This window comes from Epinephelus fuscoguttatus, linkage group LG24 (assembly GCF_011397635.1).
Source record: "Epinephelus fuscoguttatus linkage group LG24, E.fuscoguttatus.final_Chr_v1".
In the NCBI taxonomy this organism is placed as follows: Eukaryota; Metazoa; Chordata; class Actinopteri; order Perciformes; family Serranidae; genus Epinephelus; species Epinephelus fuscoguttatus.
This window is the reverse complement of record NC_064775.1, coordinates 15,004,880-15,029,958: the sequence shown is the minus strand read 5'-3', so window position 1 is coordinate 15,029,958 and position 25,079 is coordinate 15,004,880. Positions and strand designations below refer to the sequence as shown.

Genomic DNA, 25,079 nt, shown 5'->3' with positions numbered 1-25,079 from the left:
TTTTGAATCAACTGAACTTCACAGCACTTTTTTCACTGCAATGGTCTAACTGAGTAGCAGTACATCTTCTATCACTTTGTATATGTATTTTATTTAACTAGTAATAGTTTATGTTTTTCTACCTGCAAAGATATTTGTGGCTGAGTTGATAAACCTTAATCATAAAATGAAGGTAAAAAAGTAAAATTCATCAGTTAACTTCAATACCAGACTCCAATACTAACAAGTTTTCTTTATGAGCAAAATGCATGTGTGTGGGATGCACTGAGCAAACAACTGGATAGGAGACTTGGGTTATACTGCACGAGTTGTGTGATAGTTTGTAAACAGATGTTTGGATTTAGTTTTGCTGCTGTTAACGGTTCCTGATCAATCAATACATCAAGTGACTACAGGCCGGTGGCACTAACGTCACATGTCATGAAGACATTTGAGAGGTTTGTTCTCCAGCACCTGAGGACACTGCTCTCTGCCTTCCTGGACCCCCTGCAGTTTGCTTGCTCACAAGGCCCTGTCTCACTTGGAGAGTGCTGGAAGCACTGTGAGAGTCAAATTCTTTGACTTCTCCAGTGCCTTCAACAGCATTCAACCCAGCCTCCTGAGAGACAAGTTGCTGGATATGCAACTTCACCCGGACATCACTGCCTTGACTTTGGATTACCTCACGGGCCGGCTGCAGTATGTCTGGGTGGATGGCTACGTATCTGAGGTGGTGTCAAGTAACACCGGGGTGCCCGAAGGAACTGTTCCACCAGAGGCAACCTGCCCCAGCCACCATCCAGGGCGAGGAGGTGGAGATGGTGGACTTGTACAAGTACCTTGGGGTCCACATCAACAATAAACTGGACTGGACTCATAACACAGATGCCCTCTATAGGAAAGGACAGAGCAGGATGTTCTTCCTGAAGAGACTCAGATCGTTTGGCGTCTGTAATGGGCTCCTCAAGACCTTCTACCAGTCTATGGTTGCCAGTGCACTTTTCTTTGCTGTAGTGTGCTGGTGGGGTGGAGTTAAGACTGGTGAGGTCAACAGGCTCAACAAGCTTGTGAGGAAAGCTCACTCTGTGGTGGGACTGGACCTGGACAGTCTGGAGACAGTGGCTGAGAGGAGAGTGAAGGACAAAATCTGTGCAATCCTGGACAATCCTTCTCACCCTCTGCACAACGAGCTGTGGCTGATGGGCAGCTCATTCAGCCAGCAGATTATCCCACCCAGGAGCAGAACTGAACGATTCAGAATAATATATATTATTTATATAATATTATTTGAAAAATTATATCACATAATATAATATAGAGTAATAAAGCATAAAATGATATACAATTTAATACTGTATATGTAGTACATGTTATTATATTTTTGTATTCTATTTCATTATTTTATATTAATAATACAACAACAAAACCTTACATCCAATTAATTAATTTATTTTATTTTATATGATATCATTCAATTTTATGTTATTTTAGATAATCCAATTACACATGTCAAGAGTAACAAAAAATTATGCCCATATCATGATGACACTTCCCTCAAGCGGGCAAGGAAAAACTCCCAAACTCACCCTTCACGGGAGAGCTGGAAGAAACCTTGGGAAGGACCACACGAGAGGGAACTCCCTTCCAGAGATAGTGTAGTGTCTTATGGGCAGCATATCAAACAGACAGTCATAACAGACGTCTCCTGTGCAGGCGTTACTTACCAACCTCCTAACGACCTGATATTACCCTGAACCGTTGATCTGTGGTCCTGATCCTTTGTCCTGGATCCGTCGTCCTCCGTCGTCCTCCATTGGCCTCTGTTGTCCTCCGCTATCCGCCGTGGCTCTGGTGGCCTGCCACTGTCCAACAACAACAAAGTTTAGTTATGCCAACTTCTCAAGTTTGCATAGCAAACTTTCCGTTACAAATTTTAATTCTCACAAGTATCAGACCTAAAGTTTCTTGATTTACAATCAGCTGATCCTGAGCGTGAGTTGCATTAGAAGAGCTTACCTGCACGTGAAGGTGCACCCTCAATCCAGGCTCCTCTCTCTCTTTTTCCTCTGTGGAGGAGCTGCAGTCTGGATTTCTGCACACATCAAAACTTGTTTGAATCTCTTGAATCATAAAGTCTAATGGGACAGACCGACTAAACAGGGATGTGACGCAACACCTACCTAATTGGACACTTTCCTTTTCCTCAGAGGTCTGGTTTGGGCCACTGTCACCGGAGAGGATCTTTTTCTTGTTTTTTTCCTCTTTGGAGATGAGCAGTCTGGGTTCCTGCAAAGATGAAATGTTGTTTAAATATCTTGAATCCTACAGTAACAGCACAATCTCTTTAAAACTGGGAAGTGACAAAATACAAACTTTTCGATGATCTCTGGATTTTTGGCCTCACTGGATGATGCCTGGTTAGATTCCTGGCACTTCCCTGTGGGGAAAAAAAGTTTTAAGGTTTCACCAAAACCACCTGCTTTGTTTTTAACTGAGACTGAGACCCACTGAACAGGAGTCAAAGATAAGCTTGCTTTTCTTTTGTGTCTCAGACTCATCAGTTGGAGCCTTATTTGAATCATGTGACTGGCTCATCTTCCTCTTCTTCCCCTCTGGCGAGCATGGAGTTCTGCATAGATGAAATGTGTTTGAATGTCTTGAATTTAAACAGTTGGCATAAATAAGTTCAGACAAATAAAAGAACACTTACCTTAACCCAGGGTGCGAGGCTACAAAGGTCGCCCACGTCCTTTTTCTCTGAGGTTTAATTTTGGCCTCAGTGGACGGAGCTTCAGTTTGGGTCTTGCTTAAAGAATCCATCACTTTCATCTTCCTCTTCTTCCTCTCCAGTGATCCAGTGTATGGATTTCTGCATAGATGAAATATGTTTGAATGTCTTGAACTTGAACAGCAGGCTTTAATAAGTACAGACAAATAAAAGAACACCCACCTTGACCCAGTGTATGAGGCTACAAAGGTCGCCCACGTCCTTTTCCTCTGAGGCGTAGCTGTGGCCACGCTGGATGAAGCCTTGGCTGGAGTCTCTTTGAAGTTTCGTGTTGCTCTGCATAAAAGGAAAAATGAAAAATATAAAGTTATGATGCTTACAATGCTTCAACATGTTATTCATTTACAGCTGATCTCAAATGTGTGCTGCTATAGATGATTCTACCTGCATGTGTCTCGATTAGATCCATCCTCATCCTCTTCTTCGGGGCTGGGCCGCTCTCCAGACTTCTGCATAGACCAAATACAGTTTCAGTCTTTTCAATTTTAACAGCAAATATCAGGTAATCTGTATATATACACGTATACTGCAAAGTAAGACCAGGAAGGGTATACAACACTCACCTGTCACCGCTCTGTGAGGTTTCAGAAAACCTCCTCTTCAGTTTCCTCACATCCGATACTTTGCCAGTATCGGATGTAGTCACGGAGGTGGTGGGCAACTGGTGCTCTGGCGTTGCCTTTCCTTTGGCAACGGAACAGCTGAGTTGCTGTGGCCGTGGTGGACTCTGGTCGTCACAGATGGAGAGGCTACTGAAGATGGCCAATGCAACCTTCAGTACCAAGGGAATGCTCCTGGTGATTGTGCCAAGCAGGAGCAACCTGGCTGGGGGTATTGTGCTGGTCCAGGGTGGCTGTGCTGGTGGAGGCCTGCGGGTTGAGCCATGAATCCTGTTCCATGTCTTCTGATCTCTGACTCTGATCCCGACAGACTTCCATCATCTCACAAGCTGATTTGGTGCTAAGAGAAGATCAATAATTAAATCAACATTCGTCCATCCGCACCAGCACAGATGTTCTACACACAGCATTTTAATGTAGACCTACTAGAAGCTGTTGGGGTAGCTGTCAATGAGGTCAGTCATGGTGATGAATGGATCCTCAAGAAGAAGGCTGGGCGATATCCGTTTCCTTGGGTCCAGATAAAGCATCTTCTTCAGCAAATCAATGAAGTTGTCCACGTCTTCAACTTGTGCCATGGTGTCCTCATCTGACAGATGGCAGACTGGTCTAATCTGAGAATAAATCAGAATAAATCACAAAGGTCAGAAAAATCTCTGTTTATCTTAATGGTGCTTATGATTTGTGGCGAATGTACTCATTTTTAAGAAGAAAAAATAATCTGATTTGCCAAATGCAACTTCCTAACTTCTTCAAATCATCCAGGGAGTTGAACTTGCTATTGCCCCTGGTGACTTGTCCATATTCCAAACGTGTCTGAAGAGAAATTTCATTCGATTAGCTTAAACACAGTGAGCAGCATAACAAAGACAAAGACACTGATGGATACAAAGATAAAATGGAAGCCATTCTGGCTGAGAGTCACTGAGTGTTTGTACCTTCAGTCTCCAGCGGCGTCCATGGCGTCTGCCACTGCAGAAGAAGTCCCTTGTTTTGCTGCCATTGTCCAGAAGTCCAAGCGGCAGCTGACCCTGGGTCTGAACCATATGTCGTAGCTGTTGGCACTACACGAAGTCACAAAGTCAGTTACACTTGGTCAATATTAAGATTTCTTTTTGTTGTTTTATTTGTTTTGTTAGAGGAGTAACTGCAAAGTGACACACTACTGCACAAATATAAATGCTCATTACAGCAGAGCCCATGGCCTAGCCTCTGTGTAGAAATGACACACAAACATAAATCCGTCTTTAGTTGTAATACTGACCATGTCATACTCGCTGCTGCCAGGGTACAGGGCATAGCCTAGGAACAACTCCGCATCAGTGCAGCCTAAAGACCACATGGCAATGGCTGCTGTGCAGGGATGTCCCAGGATGACCTCTGGAGACCTGAGAAAGAAATACAAATACATTGTTTAGGTTATTTGTTTTAGTTGCTTTAGTAGATATAAAATCTAAATCCTGAACTCTGCCACCTGTTACTTACCTGTAGTAAAGCGCCTGCATTTCTTCACCACTCTTCATCTGGGAAGCATGACGGGACAAGCCAAAGTCAATCATCTTAACCTTCAAAGGCTGGTTTACATGGTCCACCATCATGATATTGTCTGGCTTGAGATCTGTGTGCACGAGTCCAAGGCTTCCCAGGAGTTGTAGAGTCGTGGCCATCTGAAAGTCACGAATGAATCATGTTATAAAGTCAGTCGCTGTATACAGGTCAGTTTTTGTTTCTGAACATGGGCTTTGCCAGGCTGAGGGCCCTGTAAGATCTGAGCTGAGTATAATTTCAGAGCAAATTAGTTATTTCCAGTTGGTGGAACAGAAACAGAAACACCTGACAATTTAATACAGTGGATTTGAGTCCTGTACAATATGGATTATAGTCCACCTGGTGGACAAAATAGCAGGAACTCCCTATATTTAAATTCACCAGAACAGTGTGCTCCAGGGATCAAAAATGCAAACTTATTCCCAGGTTTTGAGACTCTATATGACAGCACCACAGAAATACCCTCAAAAACACTACTCTGGTTGCCAAATAGCAAAGTCCAGTCACACCTTGGCTATAGCGACATTGATCATAAACAGGTGAGGAGGCTGACCTTTAACCTTGGACATGTTGCTTTAGCCTCAGTTTTTGTATTTTAATGTGACCATCTCCTGTATGCAGTACATACCTGGTGCAGGATGGGGCGGATCTCTTTCACAGAGAAACAGTTGCGAGGTCTCTTATGCAAGAAATTGCACAAACTCATGTCCAGCATTTCAAACTCAAGACAAAATCACTCTTTTATCAATCAGTCACTTTATTTGTCCCCAGTGGGGAAATTAGTTTTGTAGCAGTGGGAGCAACACAAAGTACAAAAATACACAAATACACAGATACACACAGCATAATAAACACATTGTGGACAAGCCTAATAAATACTCACTCATACTCATGTTAAAAACAAAAAGAATTAAAAAAGTGAAGTTGCAAAGTTGTATCTGTCTGAGTCGAAAGCTCTCAGTTGTTTAAGGATGGCAGCCTGGGGAACATATCAGATGTTAGATTTCAGGCAAATGATTTAAAGTACATTTGAAGCATCGCACTGTACAAATGAAACCTTTGATACCTATCTCGTTCAATGCCTCAAATTTATAGGTGTTGTTGATGATCTTCACAGCCACTGTTTCCTTAGTGGCTGACTTGGTGCACTTGGCGACTTTTCCAAAGACTCCCTGCCCCAAAAACGAGCAGATCAAGTAATCTGAGGAGGGGGAGGAGAGGACGCTAAGGATGACCTGGGACTCATCATCTGAAGATGAGGAGGGGGATGTGGTGTCCTCTTCAGATGTTGTAGCATACTGTTTTTGAGTATTTCACATGCGTATTTGGACAAGGTACCCTGTGACAAGAGGACTGAGTATGGTACCAGGAGTAATATGCCTATTCTTAGTGTATATGAGTTGTTATGTGTACGATAAGATGTATTATGGTTATTGGTATTTGTTTAAGGTGTAATAGGGTATAGGATAGCAGTATAAGATACATCAGCAGCTGACAGCAGCAGAGCAGAAGTAGCGGCCAGTACAGGATGAGTGAGTTGCAGTGTGCAAGCTACAGAGAGAGCTCTTGATCTGAACTGTTTTCACATTTCCTACAGGAAATAATCGTGGTGCACCAAGAGTGGGCGTGGCTTCATTTGTAAAAGTGTAACACAGTGTTGACTTATTGTTGTACTGCTTATTGAGCTGTCACTTTCAGTGTCTAATACATAAACTCTCCGACAACAATGTGTCCATCTACCTCACATACATAACACCATTACCTCATCAAGACGTCTGACTGGTTATTGACTCAAGGCACAGAATACAGAATACAAGGACACAGTGTCACTGACAAGAAAACTTCAATTTATTTGAGCTGTAGCCCCAAAATGGGGAGGAAGGGGTCCGGTTTGTGACCTCAGAATTGCATCTCTGCTTTCGCAGATGATGTGGTTCTGTTGCCTCATCACACCGTGACCTCTAGCATGCACTGGGGCGGTTTGTAGCCGAGTGTCAGGACCTCCAAATCTGGGTGAAGAGGGAGTTGAGCCGGAAGGTGAAGCTTTCGATTTACTGGTCTATCTACGTCCCAAACCTCACCGATGGTCATGAGCTCTATGTAGTGACTGAAAGAATGAGGTCAAGGATTCGAGCAACCAAAAGGACTTTCCTTCATGGGGTGGCTGGGCTCAGCCTTAGAGACATGGTAAGGAGCTCGGACATCCAGTGGGAGCTCGAAGTAGAGCCACTGCTCTTTCGCATCGAAAGGGGTCAGTTGAGGGGGTACAGGCATCTGATCAGGATGCCTCCTTAGCGCCTCCCGCTGGGCATGTTTTGGTTACGTCTCACTGGTAGGAGGCCCCAGGACAGACCCAGAACACACTGGAGGGATTACATATTTCATTTGGCCTGCGAACACCTTGGGGTCTCCCAGGAGGAGTTGGAGAGCGTTGCTGGGAAGCTTGGCCTGCTGCCCCCGCAACCCGGTCCCAGATAAGCGGATGAAAATGGATGGATGAAAATGTATATTATACTCAAATGTGGTAGAATATGTAGTGGCTGTTGTCATTTGTTTTGATGACGTGATTGGCTGTAGATCCTTTTGCTCAACCTAATGCTGAGGCATGATGATCTAACCACTATCAGCTGTGTGACTGTGATTTGCTCAACCTAATGACCTAATCACCTAATCATCATCAGCTGTGTGACAAAGGTGTGGTCCATATAACAGATCAGTGTGCCCGTGTCTCAGTATGTTTGTTAATCTTGAAGAAGGCCCAAAGGCTGGATCATCATCAAAATAAAAGACCTGCATATGGAGCCAGAGTGTGGGACACTTGTTTTCCACAGACAAGTCTATTACCAGTGATCAGCACCTCATTATAATTGTTGATGTGCATTACTTTTATACATTAAATGCTTTGATGTTTTGCCTCTAAGCTGCCATTCATCTAGTTGGTGTGTCAGCATCAGCTCACCTCACCACAGCTTGAGTGTTTGTGCTTTTGCTGTCTGATATATTCAGACTTTGGGCAACGTGAAGCTTTTCTAGCTCTGTATTTCAGCTCTTAGCTTCTTTAGGTAAAGCAGCTCAGCTTCCAGCTCTGCCAGATTTATATCTTGTGTCTTCAGTCTGTATTAAATCCAAACACAGGAAATAATCTGGCACATAACCCCCCTGTAAAACAAACTGTTTTCACACTGCAGTTTTGTATGTTCACTTTGGACAGAGCCAGGAAAGCTGGGGCCTGTATCATGAAGCAGGATTAATGTCTTAGCGAGGTAACTTCAGGGTTAACCCTGGGTTTTCGGTCTCACGAAGCCGGTTCAGTTCTTATCGGGGTAGATCACCATGGTAACTTACTCTGAACGGCTATCCTGCTCCGGAGCAGGGTAAGTTCAGGGTTGAATCTGATCCTATAAAAAGCACCACCCACTGGCCAATCAGCTGTTCAGAAAAAAATGACTCCGCTGACAGAAATGCAGCAAGTCATGACGGGAAGTTTAATTCATTTGATTGATTTTGATTTGAAAGTTTATTTTGAACATTAAAAAAGAAAAGAAAGCAACAACAACAGACAATGAAAAGACTGTTCAAAAAGGAGTGGAAAGAAGTCGAAATGTCATAAGAACGAAACTGATAATTTGCGGACACTTAATAGCACCATTAATTAGTGCCAACATTTTGTTTTGTTGGAGGAAATGATCCCTGTTAAAGATAATGGGCCTAATTGACAGTTTTGCTGCTGGAAATGTGGAAAGTAGCCTATCATGTCTACACTTCATGGTGTTTGAGGGATTTTCAATGGGAGTTTTTTAAAGAGGGAAACTAGGTATATTTTTGCGCAGCTGTTAATTTCTAACACAGCTCAATACCAGGATTATTTTATTCAGACTATCAACTTGGTGTTGATAGGATTTAATTGTGGCGTCAGCTTTAAGCTTTATTGTAGCATATATAACGTTATGACAAAGAAGACCAATTAATCAGACGCAATGATGTTAGACGATAATTGTAATACACGCAATTCATCTGCACAGCATTGATTTCATGGGATTCAAGGGTGTGATCAGTGTCAGATGTACAGGTACAGGTACTGTAGCTACTTGAACCAGTGATGAGTAATTTAACCTACACATCATTTTATTTGCTACCTTGTTTTGTCTTGATTTTTCCCTCTCTCCTCCTCTATTTCTTCTTTCCTTACCCGTTTTTTTTTTCTTCTCTATTATGTGATTTCACTGATGTTTTGACAGGGGAATTTCTTTGATAAGCTTTTAGTGGCTTCTAACCTCTCCGGCACTTTTCTTTTTTAATCCTGTAAATTCTATACTGTCTGGTTTTAACATTATGTGCAAATAAACTAATCTAAACTAAAACTAAACATTATTCATCCCGTTATGCGTTGCCATGCATGTTTCACATGTGACATGCGGCGCTCTGTGAGGACGCTCAGTGACGCTCAGTGACGCTCAGAGACGCTGCACTTCTCTCATGATTGTGATTGGTCCGCTGTGTGCACGTTCGCGGCTCTTGATAAAGCAACCCTGGGTTGAGTTACTGAGTTAATATCCATTATCCTGATACCAATACCGATTATCCTGATTGCCATTGTTAGGGTTAGTCAACCCAGGATAGGTCTGGGTAACCCAGGAAAGGTTGATCTCGCTTCGTGATACAGGCCCCTGTTTCCCCCTGCATCCAGTCTTTATGCTAAGCTAAGCTAACTGTCTACTGTCGTCAGAGATACTGGATGAAGCGAGATACCCAACTCAGCTCACTTCCTGATTCAGTGACATCAGCGCCACGCCCCCATAGGAGACTTGTGGCAGCTCTGGATGTATTGTCGTCAATGAGGAAAATGAACGTGATCACAATTTATGGTCAATTCTTTCGCCCTGTAGTCACAAAGGTAAATATTGGGTTCATTTTCCACAAGTCACACATCTTCCCAATATTCTGACACTAAAGCTGCATTTTTCATCCGCACAGATCAAGCGAAAGTTAACTTTGTTTGAGCCCTGTCCATCTCAGAAAACAAGTTCTCGCGAGATCTTGTGATCTTGATAAACAGTAAAATCACAGTTAGCTTACAAACAGTTATTTACCGCTAGTAATAAATAAAAAATGCCCAAGCTTTCTGCAACAATAGGCTGCAATAATAGGAAGAATGTATTTACATTCCACCTGTTTGTCTGTCTGTTTGTGTTCCTCGTTTTGTGTTATTCATTCATGTTTAATCTGATTCCTGTTTTATTTTGTAGATTCTCTCCTCATGTGTCATGTCAGGTTTTACTTCCTGTCTTTGTGTGTTTTCCCACCTGTTTTCTGTCACACTTGTCTCGTTAGTCCCTCCCTGTTCCCAGAGTCTTCCCTTCACACCTGTTCTGTATTAGTCTTGTTTGCTCCACCCTTGTTGTTAGCCAGTCTCCCTCCTTTTGCCCATGTCTTCCTACTCCAGCTGTGTCTCGTTCTTGTGATTAGTTTCCTGTGTATATATACCTGTGTGTTTCTCTTTTTTGTCTTCTTTGTCAGTTTGTCTGTGTTCCTTCTGGGTGCGTTCTTTTGTTCATCCTGCTTTCATCCCTATTCATTGTGTTTTTCCCAGTTGGTTTTCAGTTTAGTTTTTGTTCAGCTTTCATTCAGACTTTGAGTTGCCTGCCTGTATTGGATGTTTTCAATCAGCGACATTAAAGCTCACTTTTTGTTAAAAACTCAAACTGTCTGTTAGTCTGCATTTGGGTCCTCCTCTGAACTGACTCGTGACACTAACTCCTGGACCTGGAGAGCTTTTTCATCAAACCATATTTTCTGGTCTTGTCCTTTTATTCAGACTTTCTGGAAGGAAGTCGCAACAATCATTTCAAAAGCTTTGGCTTTTAGTATCAGTACAACATTTACATCCCTTTGTCTATGACACATCTCTGATGGACTCAGTAAAGATTATATCTATCTACTCAAGATCCTGCTGACAGAAAGTAAAAAGGCCATTACTAAAATACTGGCTCCAGAAAAACTGTCCCACTGCTCGCCTCTTTATTATTACTGTTAATCACTCACACCTTTTGGAACAGATGAGATATTGTAGAACATGTTTTTTTAGCCAATGAGACAGATGTCACATGATAATTGTATGTACCATATATGAAACCTTACTTTAGGTTAGTGTTCATAAATGTTCATAAACTAAATGCAATAAAAAAACTGAGCTATTTACTAATTGACACGCTTGCCTGACATGACTGATTACTGTTGATCAGGTGAAAACAAAAAGTCCCACAACTTCTTCTTCTTTGATGCATAATTCAACCATTCAACCATTCATAAAAACAACATTTCACCATTACATTCAGCAGCCTACACCTGACTTAACATGGCCTGGCTTTGTGGTCAAAAAACTGTTCAAAATACTGTTTCTCTTTACTTTTCGAAGGTACTGCAGCTGCCCATAAAAAGTATATACTGTTGCATGCAATATGCACACAATTGGAACATACTACTTCCTCATTATGTCACGCCCTAAACTTTTGCCATGTTTGCCTCTTTGCCAATAAACAGAGATCACCTCCGAAGATATATCTCCCTCTTTATATCTACACAACGGAGACATCACTAGAGTCCAACAGTTACATAGCAACACCTGTCCCTGAATAAATGGCTCCTGCCTATGTTGACAGATACTCATGATAGAACAGTGGCCCCTACAGGACAAATTAGCATACCACATACATTTTACACCAGGGATGACTTTATTGAAAGTCTGATTTTTGTTATGCCACACCTATGCGCGCAAATTATTGCTTTGTTCAGATTTGCTTTATTTACTTTGTTGAACCAAATTTATGCTTTCAGCTTGTTGCAGTAAATTTCTACTTCAGTGAATTCATGAGCATTTTTTTAAATTTCTCCAGGTCGACTTTCTTCATGATGACAGCCTTGTGTTTCTTCTTGAGCAGCTCCATGTAGTCAAGCACCATCATGCCTCGGGTGTAGGTCCCCTCCAGCTCCACTGTAACTGCGACCTGGAGGAGGAGCATGAGACGTTGTTGGGCAATGACTTGAGCTGACATGTTTTGTTTTTTAAGATATAAAAGCAGCAGATACTCACCTTTTCACTCTCAGTTATGAGTGTGTCATCGATGGCGGCAGCCAAGGCATAGGTGTCACAGGAATTAAACCCTTTGCCCGCTGTAATCTCCTTCTGATATTCTGCTGACCTCGCTTTCTGCAGAGACAATACATGATGAATTCATGTTAGACATGTTGTAGTCTCAGTGGGCGGAAGTTCGCTGCATAGATCAGCCTCTCATTGGGCGGAACGAGCCACCCGCTGAAGTCCCGCCCTACCACATCCGGTCGTGTAGCAGTTTTCAACCGTTTTCAACACGTCCTTTACTAACTTTTGCGGTGTTTGATCTTGCGGGGATGTAGCCATTTTTCTGCCATGGTTCACGTCCTGTAGCAGATATTTTTTGTGGGTGTGTTACACCAAAACCTGTTTCCCCCGGCAATATTTTTGCAAGCGCACCTTTGCTGTGGCACCTCCCAGAACGATTGTGATTGGTTGAAAGAAATACAAGTAGCTGGGGCGTTTTTTTCCTCCAATCTCAAAGTGAGAGTCGGCCCAGCCAGACCTTTCTTTTCTTGAGAAAGGTCTGGTGAGGGAGACCAGACATGTTGTGACCCGACACTGTTTTTTTCCCCCTTATTTATTGTTATAAATCTTTTAAAGATACACTTGATACATAACATTCTATGGGAAACCCATTTCCACTAATGTGATGAAAAAAATACCCTGTAAGTCACAATAATGAGAAACTTTCTCTTAGAATCTGACAATAATGAGAAACGGTACTAAGTTATGACTTTGAGAAAGTTTTTGATTGTAACTCACTATTTTTAAGATACTAAATTCTTGTTTGAGATACAAAGTCATTACTTTGAGATAATTTGTCATTATTTTGAGATACTAACTCATATTTCAAGAAAAATTCTTATTATTTTGTGAAAGTTTTTCATTATTTCAAGAAAGTTTGTGTTATATTGACTTACTGGATCTTTTTTTTCATCACGGGCTTCCACACAATTGTGTCAATCATATCTAGATATTAACAAAAAAAGAAGAAGGTTTGTGGGTGCAAACTCTTGGGATTAAAGGGGCCTGTACTGTGGATGTACCTTTATATTTTCACTTGTGATTTTTGGGGTGATTTAGCTTTTGCTAGCACATTTTGGGGTTAGGTTTGGAGAGGATATTCTGCACACAGCCCAAAAAGCGTAAGCAAGCCTGGCAAGCCTTTTTGAAATGTTGTATAATGTAAGTATAATATAGTATAAGCAAAAAGAAATTAAATAGTACCCGTAGGTTATATGGCATAATCACCCGTCTGAAAACATTGCATACTTGTCTCAACATGCTCTGTGGTGCATGCTGTACTATAAGCACAGTTTTCTGAGGCTTACTGTCAGCTTCCACAAAATATGACAATTTTCCTCGTATTAACACAATATGCATGTAAGAGTGTGAATATTATAAAGGTTAATTTAAATATCATGCAAATAAACACAGTCAGCATGTCTGCATCTTACTTGTCTCAACATGCTCTGTTGTGCATGTACTATAGCACAGTTTTCTAGAGGCTTACTGTTTCACAAATATGACATGTAAGAGTGCATGTAAGAGTGTGAATATTATAAAGGTTAATTTAAATATCATGCAAAATGAATTCCCAGACATTATATAAACATATGTAAAAAAAAACAAACCAAAATGCATGTATGTTGAATTTTGATAATGACGCTCCCTTTAACTTTTAATTTATTTCTGCATTAGGCATGGGAGCACATCGTTTTCTATGGTGTGACCCAGCGTGATTTCAGCTTTTTCAGTAATCGTTTTAATTCATGTCAGACTGAAGTTACTGTACCTCCAGGTCATGAATGGCTTTTTTGATATTTAGAGGGAATGCCACCACAATGCACACTCTTACCGTCATTGAAAGGTGTGTAATCTTTTTCATGAATGCAGCCTTCTCGGTTTTCATGTCCAGCCAAGGGTCACAGAAAGACTGAGGGAGGTAAACAGACAGTGTTCAGCATTATTACGTCTCTTTTCACATGACTTTAAACTTAAATTCTGTTGTGTTAAACCTAAGAAGGGAAGTCTTTACCCTCTTAGTTAGCTCAAACTCACCCACGGCAGGCTGTTTCTGCAGGTGAACTCCCATGTGGCGATGTAGGTGGGGCAGGTGTAGCGGTCCAGCACAATGTAGGCAGCCTCAGAGTCAGCTACAAAGTTAAACTCTCCACACGCTGTGGTGTTACCCCTGGCTGCACATACACATACACATCATTCTCTGTACTCATACACTGTTAGTGAATAAGAAACAGATTGAATATATGTCAGAGTTAACAACAGATTACATACATTCCATGTTTCCTCCCATGATGTAGAGCGCCTTCAGTTTCTCAGGGAGGGAAGGCTCCAGTTGCACTGCGACAGCCAGGTTAGTGAGGGGCGCCGTAGCCACTAGAGTCACCTGTAGACAGCAACAGCAAAGAAACACAGAATTAGTGTAGGAACTATTTTCTCTCTACCAAACTACACCTACCAACTGCATCACTGCGCAGACGGAAGTATGCAGTTTAACTAGCACCACTAAGCTAGCCAATGTTAAAGCCCAGCCAAGGAGGACGCCATTACATCTCACGCTGTCACAAGCACGAGCCTCTTGTCCATGAGTAGATGTACGCTTCCTTCTGCGCAGTGATATGGTTTTAGGGTGTTACCCTCAAATTTCATCATGTTAACAAGATGTTGGATGGAGTGAGGTCTCACCTCTCCAGGGTTCGCTTTCACCATCTTGATCATGGCCTTCACAGCGTTTCTCTTCTGCAGCAGCTCCAGACCTGGAGCATCAGGATCTGGGACGTCACCCAGCCCGTCCTTCCCGTGGTAATCTCCAGCATGTTGTTTATGGGCCAGCAGGGGCTTTGAGCAGCCTTTATACACTGGGATCTGTGGAGTATGATATGTTGTGCTTTATGCGGCATCATGTGTGGGTCATATCTTCAGTTCCAGCTACACATTAACCCCTTCAATACCCCAAACTACCAATTTCTGTTGAAACACCAATGACTGAAGTTACAGTCCGCTACAAACTTACATCCAGCCTGTTGCAGACTTTCAGGACACGCAGTGTGTTCTTGAGGACATTCTCCAGGGGTGTGTTGCCATGGCAGCAGGTGATTCCCAAAATCTCCACATCGGGGGCCGCCAGGGCCAACATGATGGCCTGGGCATCATCCACACCTGTGTCCACATCGAGGATTAACTTCTTCATCCTTTGTTTAACAGCAAGAAAAGGTTAACACTAAAAGAGTATGTAATTACACATACTTTACGAAAGGTTTAAGTCTTCAAATAGAGGACTCAAGATCCTGCTGTTCAGGAAAACACAGTATGAAATAAACAGATTGAGCCCGTTCATGCTTGAATTCTGACTTCTTCAGTCAAGATTTGTTCCCTATGTGTTTTTATTCCTCTTTAGGCATGAAAAGACAAATTGACGTTCATTTTTTAACATGCATTTTTCCACGTCCACTTGTGAAAACCTTGCTTCTGACCCTTCAGTTAACCATAGATCTTATTTCAGGCATCTAACAAAAAACTCACTGACTTCAAGATGAGGGAACCAGGAGTGCTAAAATGCTAACTCATTCCTGGGGCAAACTATAACTTCAAAACCAGGCCCCCAGGAAGTGTGCTGGGCTTTGAAGCCAATTTTCACAGTGGACGAACAGTGAAATTACAACTTCCGAGCCCGTCATGTGATGTCAGTGGGTCCAAACCTTTTCCAGTAAACTTATATGGCAAAAGAGAGGTCCGTTAGTCAGTGGATTCATTTTTTTTTTTGCCTCAAAGCCCCACAGAATGACCCGTTTTAGTATCAGAAATTGATTTATACGGTCCAGTAACATTTAGAAAGTCTAGAGGAGTTACATACTCTCTCTACATGACACTATACGTGTCAGTCCACGATCAGCCCCTTTCGACTCTTAGCCTGAAAGCAGAAGCTCTGAAGAAAATGCTAAGTTAGTGTTTGGCTAGCTACGTAGGATTAGCTTAAAAGAGAGGCTGTTAAAGTTAATGGTTAAAGGTTGCATCTCATACGTCTTCACATATAATGAATTAAAATTGGATTATTGCTTTATTTGGCCTCATAACTGTTCACGATGTTGTAGTGTGGTTCAAATAGCATTTGGCACAGTTTGCAGGGGTGTGTCTTGTCCGCTACCAATGGAATGTGCCTACAGCTATACATGTCTCCAATGATGATGTGTCCAGGGACACAATAAAAAGGCTGAGCAATAATTGCTGTAATCATGAGCAGCTGGTGTAATATGAGCAACATACCATTAGGTGTGGCAGGGCAGAGAAGAGCATTGCTCAAAAGATTACATGCAAACCATTTAAAGTAGTTCTAAACACTTCAGAAAGTTGCAGTTAAATATTTGAAATATTGTATAGTTAATCTTATTTGATATGGATATTATAATAGCATTAGAATTGTGCATTTATCCACAAGAATCACATGCACTGTGTTTAGTGCAAAATGCTACTTTGCAAAATCTGTCCACAGGAGGTTTTTTAAATGTTAAAATACATCTACACTAAGGACAAAATACAATACATTACAATACTCTTGCTTGCAGACGACATATCAGGGGATTATTGTTATTTCTAAGAACTGTCTTTTAAAAGTAACCATTGCAGGGCTTTACTTGTGCTAATACACACTTTTAAATGTCTGTGGTTTGAAAATATTGGAAAATTCTCACCTGGCTAGTAGATCCTGACGGATGTTTACTGATATGTTGACAGCGGAGAGGCGGCTGCTGACTGCCTGAACCTGAAGCACTGCCTTTTAAAGGTCAGAGACACACCTCAGGGGTGGTGCAAATAAGACAATCCCCCCACTCCGAGGTGTGTTTCTGTATGCGAGAAATACCTAAAAGCCTCTCAAGTAGGTGGCTTTCATTTTCGTAAGTTTGGCTCACATTTAAATGGCATGACTTAACCATCAGTGGTGTTTTGTTTCACAAACCCCCTCAAGAGGATATCTTTTTCATTTTTTCATTTATTCATCAAAAAAAAAAACCACTTGAACATCTTGATGTCTTTGCTAACCACCAATGTTGGTCATATATGACTGCAAACCAATCACCACAATTAATCTCCCCAGCAGGTATATCTGTCATAGTCCCGTCAGGACCACTCTTGGGTTCTTGCTCCATTTCCTCCCGCTCCATTTCCTCCATCAGCATTGCCAAAGGCCACCTCTTCTTCCTCACTGCAATAGAGCCATCATGTTCCTCAGCCTGGACCCTGGCATGTGTGTTTTCAGTCAACTGAAATATTGTTGGGCTGAAACACTGGCACATCTGTGGCTCACTGTAGAAACATGACAATGATCTGCAGTAGATGCCGTTTCCGTAAGGTGTGATCTGATAGATTTTCCTCGTTGCTGGTACGGGTTTTAGTGGTTGAGAAAGGAGTGCATCATATGTCTGCATGTAAGCTTCAGTAATATGATAGAGATAAGTACTGCGCAGGCTTTTCCCAACCAGCTCATGAAGGATCTTGCCATCCACAATGTCATTCCCCTGTAGTAGAAGGTGGTCTGCAGTCTTTTTCACAGTTCCCCCAATGCCATCTGGAGTTCCCTTCCCATGTTGGGTGGCGAAGAAGTTCCAGGTTGTTCTCTGAAAACCCAGTGTTGGAGGGACACTGCACAGGAGAAACAAGTTTTTCTTGTTTTTGTATTGCTTGCTGGGGCCATCTGACCAAAAGTGAATGCTATTAACATTTGGAAACTTTAAACAAATATCCCTGAGGACTGGTTCCATTTGTGTCCAAATGGCAGACGCATCCTGTCGCTTGTATTCTATACTGTACAAAACCCTGTTTTCACTTCTTTTGTGTAGTACATGCCAGTGTGCAGATTGAGCTGTGGGAGGTTCTGACCAAAATGACATGACTGTATCTCAGAACTATATTTGCATTTCCATGCCTCAGAAAAGTCCACATGCACAATTACTGTGTTTCATTACAGCTCTGTATCATGCGCCTGTATTCCCTGGACTGGTTCTGAACCAAGCACACGTGTGGTGTAGTTTCACTCTTTAGTTTGTCTTCATTCAGTTTGATGAGCTCTGCCAGTGTGCCATTGTGTGTCACAAGTCTTGTATTGTAGTAAAGTCCATCTGCTGTGTGGTCCTGAACTCATTCCCACTGCTGCCATTCAACATCCATGCACTCCTGCTGTAGTGTGGGACATGTTTGCTTGTGGAGACACCAGGTGTAGGAGCGCAGAAGACATGCCTCGCTTGTCTGAGAACAACACACAAGTTCAAGACTATCCTCCAATTTACTAGACTTTACAATACCATTTTAAAAGATTTTTTCATATTTTTTTATTAAATTGAACTGACAATTTCTTGTCTGAGGACAACTGATTTTGAGGGTAATGAGGTGACATATAATCATATAATTCATTAAATTAAAATTTAACTCATGAAATAAGTTTATATTTGTGTAAAAGACCCTCAGATGATCAACTCTGATTATTTTATTCATGAAAATGTTATTTATTTTTAACAGAATTAGCACTTTTCTTAGTGGGACATGTTTTATCCAAATTCTCAAGAATCAGTGACTTGCTAGCTAGTTTCATGCTAGGAATAAACCCACTCCTCCTTAATAAGAACCTGTGCTCACTATTGCTTTGCACATATTTTTATAATCTTTATTGCTACAAAATAAAGAGCAGGGTCAGGGATGAGACAGTGGGCCAGAGGCCAGCAAGGATGATCATGCAGGGTCTTCACAGGTGAGGAGAGAATATAACTGGCTGAGAAAAAATATCTGTAGCATAAAAGTGACTTTGCAATTAATTTCCACAGCTATGTCACCACTACTATTCTTAATTCTATTTCTAAATTTTGCTTTGCACATTTATTATCTACACTGAACAAAAATATAAACGCAACACTTTTGTTTTTGCTCCCATTTTTCGTGAGCTGGACTCAAAGATCTAAAACTTTTTCTACATCCACAAAAGACCATTTCCCTCAAATATTGTTCACAAATCTGTCTAAATCTGTGTTAGTGAGCACTTCTCCTTTGCCGGATAATCCATCCCACCTCACAGGTGTGGCATATCAGGATGCTGATTAGACAGCATGAATATTGCACAGGTGTGCCGTAGGCTGGCCACAATAAAAGGCCACTCTGAAATGTTCAGTTTTATCACACCGCACAATGCCACAGATGTCACAAGTTTTATGGGAGCATGCAATTGGCATGCTGACTGCAGGAATGTCCACCAGAGCTGTTGCCCGTGAATTGAATGTTCATTTCTCTATCATAAGCCGTCTCCAAAGGCGTTTCAGAAAATTTGGCAGTACATCCAACCAGCCTCACAACCGCAGACCACCTGTAACCACACCAGCCCAGGACCTCCACATCCAGCATGTTCACCTCCAAGATCGCCTGAGACCAGCCAGCCGGACAGCTGCTGCAACAATCGGTTTGCATAACCAAAGAATTTCTGCACAAACTGTCAGAAACCGTCTCAGGGAAGCTCATCTGCATGCTCGTCGTCCTCATCTGGGTCTCGACCTGACTGCAGTTCGTCATCGTAACCGACTTCAGTGGGCAAATGCTCACATTCGATGGCGTCTGGCATGTTGGAGAGGTGTTCTCTTCACGGATGAATCCCAGTTTTCAGAGCAGATGGCAGACAGCGTGTGTGGCATCGTGTGGGGGGGCGGTTTGCTGATGTCAACGCTGTGGATCGAGTGGCCCATGGTGGCGGTGGGGTTATGGTATGGGCAGGCGTATGTTATGGACAACGAACACAGGTGCATTTTATTGATGGCATTTTGAATGCACAGAGATACCGTGACAAGATCCTGAGGCCCATTGTTGTGCCATTCATCCACGACCATCACCTCATGTTGCAGCATGATAATGCACGGCCCCATGCTGCAAGGATCTGTACACAATTCCTGGAAGCTGAAAACAGTTCTTGCATGGCCAGCATACTCACCGGACATGTCACCCATTGAGCATGTTTGGGATGCTCTGGATCGGCGTATACGACAGGGTGTTCCAGTTCCTGCCAATATCCAGCAACTTCGCACAGCCATTGAAGTGGAGTGGACCAACATTCCGCAGGCCACAATCAACAACCTGATCAACTCTATGCAAAGGAGATGTGTTGCACTGTGTGAGGCAAATGGTGGTCACACCAGATACTGACTGGTTTTCTGACCCCCCCAGACCCTCCCAATAAAGCAAAACTGCACATTTCAGAGTGGCCTTTTATTGTGGCCAGCCTAAGGCACACCTGTGCAATATTCATGCTGTCTAATCAGCATCTTGATATGCCACACCTGTGAGGTGGGATAGATTATCTCTGCAAAGGAGAAGTGCTCACTAACACAGATTTAGACAGATTTGTGAACAATATTTGAGGGAAATGGTCTTTTGTGTATGTAGAAAAAGTTTTAGATCTTTGAGTTCAGCTCACGAAAAATGGGAGCAAAAACAAAAGTGTTGCATTTATATTTTTGTTCAGTGTATATTATTGCAATAGATAGAAGAGGGACAGGGAGAAACCAGGCAGGTATTTGGCATTTAATTATCTGGCTACTTACCCTATAGATGCTCGAGGGTCATTCTGTGTCATCTCAACCAGTTTGGCAGCTAAAACTTTAGATTTTGCTAGTATATAATTTTAAAGAACTAAAGTCGGTCCCCTGGTGCTGTACTGTGGCTGTTTGTGGTTATGTGGTTCTTTAGCCGCTAATGAGAGGTGCAATTGAATGTGAGAGGATGATAAATCACTCAATAGACCTCTGAACAATATGTCCCCCTCACTTCTGAAATGATGGCTACACCCCTGACCCATCCATCCATCCATCCATCCATCCATCCATTTTCATCCACTTATGCGGGGCCGGGTTGCAGGGGTAGCAGGCCAAGCAAAGCCCCCAGACGTCCCTCTCCCCAGCAACACTTTCCAGCTCCTCCTGGGGGACCCTAAGGTGTTCCCAGGCTAGATGAGGTGTGCAATCCCTCCAGCATGTTCTGGATCTACCCTGGGGCCTCCTACCAGCGGGACGTGTAATAACCTAGATAAATGGAAATCAATCAATCTTACCAAAAATGGTAGTTGCTCCTAAGTTTAACGACAAATCATTGATGAAACCAGTAACGATTTCTACAGGAATTTTCAAGCAGTATAATCAGATAATGAAGGACTATTTATGTAATGGAAAGAAACCTAGAATCAGCATGCAAAAGCTTGGATGGACACAAAAAAGAAAAGGAAATCACAGCCCCATTCAAACCAACTGAGGCCTTGTCACAGAATGCTGTGGGTAGTCTAAGTAGTGAGGAGAGGAATCCAGTCTTGCAACGCAGTGTGGGCGAAGTAACATGAGATGGTTTCATATCTCATTTATCTGTTATAATGCATCTATTTGAATAGGGCTAAAAACTTGTTTGTGAGATCCTTGCTGGTGAAGGAATTTGAATAAGATTGGAGACCTGTATTCAGGATAGGGGATTTTTGTAATTTTAAGAGATTAGTGAGCATTTCAGACTGAATGAGAAGAGAGATTTTTGGAGGGACCTTCAGTGAAGAAATAGTTTCAGAGCAAGGCAGTGATTTTGCAATATACTGAGTGTAAGAGCCATTTAAGCACATATTCATATTAGGTAAAAATGTCTGTGTTGATATGACATATCATATACGTTCTGATAGTATTTAGGTTTGCACATCAGTTTCTATATATTTTGAACAATGTATAGAAGTGGACTATGCTAAGGGTATGTTTATATTTCCTTTATTTCTGTGTGAGAATACAGGCACAAGTAATTTACGACAGGCATGGTGCAAAGAGGCAGTTTAGTGTGCATGACAAAAGGAGATTGTTTACAACGTTGTGTGTAAAGGTGACGTGAAGTCTATTTTTGAACAAACACATTATACTGCTGGAAAATATCAATTATTTTTTCCCATGCTAAGACAGGTGTAAGTACCGAATGTGTCTGGGCTGCCAGATTTGTCCGGGGTCCCGTGCTAACTGATGACATCACGCATTATGATTGGCTTTATGGCAGTCACAAATCCTGATTGGTTGTAGCCATGGTTGGGGCTGGAAGTTTGAGGAAATGGTTGTAGCTAACGTTAGAGAGTTTGAGGAGAGAATTAAAAATAATAAATCTCAAGTTTTCTCTTCAGCTGTATGCTGAATGAAGTATTAAAACATTAACCTGACAAGCGGCAAACATTAACGAGATCGGCTCGGTTCGGATTAGCCTTCTTACGAAATCAGCTGGGCTCGGATTAGCCTTCTTTTAAGTTAGCATTAAGTTAACGGCTAGCGGCTAATAATAAAACGGCTAAAAAGAAGAGAAATGCATAAGAAACATAAGAAATTACTATTAGATTGGCTCGTGGTCGGAGGGTGTCTCACAAATCAATGTACAGTGTTTCACAAATCCAGGGTTAGTGTATCATATACTATATTTATGTGTAGGCTATCTGTATACAGTATGAAAAATAAATAAACATAACAGCATGTAATTGTAATTAACTTTATGTTATTTCTTTCTTTGTTTTGGGACTCTGAACACTGGCTGCACTGACCCTTGGAGCAAAAGGTTCATTCGAGATGAGCCAGGCCTGCGCAGATTCGATCACTGGCAATGGGCTGCACCGACTGCACCGCCTGGCTCTCATCTGATCTAACAGCTGATTGGCTGAGATGTCATCTCAACAAGGTGACATTTTTAGATACAGAGTCTACTGTATATTAACACTGGACTTTTTAATTATTAAAGTATTTAGCAACACAGAGACTTGTGGTCAGTGGGATGTAAGGATTCTTAAAATAACATCAGATGTGAAGCCCTGACTGTATCTGACTGAGCCTTAATGGAAGCTGTTGCCTTGTATTTTTTTTCCTCTGAAAATATTAATCTTATAGTCAAGCACTGTTTATTTAGCCCCTGTAGTTGAGGGGACAGGTCAAACTGATATGATGCTGATTTACAGGAGAATTCATGTAAAATGGAGGATAAACCATGAACATAAACTACAGATCACCTGTAAAGCATTTTAATAAATGAATCTATCATAATTAAAACAACTGGAGACTGAAAACAAACTGATATATGGGTCTGATCACTTTTTTAATGAATTGACATCGTTCCAGACAGGATGTAAGCGTGTCTGTGACTTCCTGTACGGACTGAAGACTGCTGGAAACTGTCGGGAAACTGTCTGACTTCACCACTTTTTGTCACCGCCCCCCCACTGCACCCACATGCTCTGATGTACTTTCCAGGTGAGGCGCCGTTCATCTCGAATGAGTCTATAGCTGTTATGCTGTCAAATACACATATTTGTGAAATATTGTACACTGATTTGCCCTCCGACCACGAGCCGATCTAACAGTAATTTCTTATGTTTCTTATGCATTTCTCTTCTTTTTAGCCATTTTATTATTAGCCACTAGCCATTAGCTTAATGCTAACTTAAAAGAAGGCTAATTCGAATCGAACCGATCTCGTAAGAAGGCTAATCTGAACTGAGCCGATCTCGTTATCTCGTTTGCCGTTTGTCAGGTTAATGTTTTAATACTTCATTCAGCATACAGCTGAAGAGAAAACTTTAGACTTATTATTTTTATTTCTCTTCTCAAACTCTCTAACGTTACAACCATTTCCTCAAACTTCCAGCCACAACCATGGCTACAACCAGTCAGGATTCGTGACTGCCATAAAGCCAACATAATGCGTGATGTCATCAGTTAGCGCAGGACCCCGGACAAATCTGACAGCCCGGACACATTCGGTACTTACACAGGCGGGAACTGCCCATTGGTTCGACAGCCCATTGGTTCGACATCCCATTGTTCCGACCATATTAAACTCATTGTTCCAAAGTCCGTTCCAAAATCATCATGATGCCCTGTGGTTAAGGTCTGGTTAGGTTTAGGCACAAAAACCACTTGTTCAGGGTCAGGAAAAGATCATGGTGTGGGTTAAAATGAAAAAGAAAGTGACAAACACATAAGCCGTGAGCCTGCTCTGCCTCAAGCCGGTCGCGGCGCACCATATGCCCGCCGCGAGCCGTTCAGCACCACGGAAAGTCAGACTAATGGGATGTCGAACCAATGGCCTGTCGATCCAATGACATGGACCCACACAGGCGACCATGCACCACCGTCCAAATTAATCATTAACAAATGAATAATCACATAATCATAAATAAACTTCACAAACTACCATTATTATTATTACTGCTTCTAGTATTCCACTCTACTGCAGTTCTGTATGTGGTTTGTCCAAGTGGCGCTGCCGTACATCAGCAGCAGCCATTGCTCGACTACTAGTATATGAGTGTTTAATGAAGTAGTCCTTTGATTTGTCTTGGTGTGTTGTGTTAGGTAGGTGCTGAATCTAAGGTTTTTACATACAGTAACATTTTGGGTGTGCTTGGGGCTACTTATGTTAAAAAGAAAATCATGTTATGTAACAGATTATTTGATAACCGCATTATATAACCATGTACTGTATATATGGCCCTGTAACAGCTGCAGTGGAGTCTACATCACCGGCACTTTGACATTTTGTGGTCTCACAGCCCCTGTTGAAACCTGCAACAAGGATGGTATGTCAAGCTAAAGGCTGTAATTTGCATTATATTGTGCTTTCACCAGAGGCAAAGGAGAACATGAGGAACCTGTCTGATGACTCTATACATCTGAGAGACTCCCACCTTATACATATGAACAGACTCACCCTGATATCAACACAACTTTTAAACCTACCTTCGGCTCAGATTTTGCCAGAACATGATCATGGTATTGATGCAACTGTGGGCACATCATTCCCAGCACTCACATCATGTTCGTGTAGCTACTGGAAATGTTTTCTCTTATGTTCAAGCTCATTATTGAAGGTGCAAGAACAGAAGTCTCACCTACAATTAAATCGTACTGTGTGCAGAAAAAGCAGTCATGACCTGTTCAAAGTATTTCTTGTCTTATGACACAAAAGAACACAAAAGTGCAGAATGTCT

The 25,079-nt window shown here is 42.0% G+C and overlaps 1 protein-coding gene across 1 annotated transcript; it reads right to left on the bottom strand.

Moving 5' to 3' along the window:
* Nucleotides 1-11,643: 11,643 nt before the first annotated feature.
* Nucleotides 11,644-16,825, bottom strand: LOC125884877 (inosine-uridine preferring nucleoside hydrolase-like). Its single transcript, XM_049570135.1, has 8 exons — nucleotides 16,759-16,825; nucleotides 15,084-15,261; nucleotides 14,756-14,935; nucleotides 14,345-14,456; nucleotides 14,111-14,247; nucleotides 13,908-13,985; nucleotides 12,026-12,142; nucleotides 11,644-11,939 (listed from the first exon to the last, which is right to left on the bottom strand). The coding sequence occupies exons 2-8, from the start codon at nucleotides 15,258-15,260 to the stop codon at nucleotides 11,787-11,789; spliced, it is 954 nt and encodes a 317-aa protein (XP_049426092.1). The 5' UTR covers nucleotide 15,261; nucleotides 16,759-16,825; the 3' UTR covers nucleotides 11,644-11,786.
* Nucleotides 16,826-25,079: the final 8,254 nt, after the last annotated feature.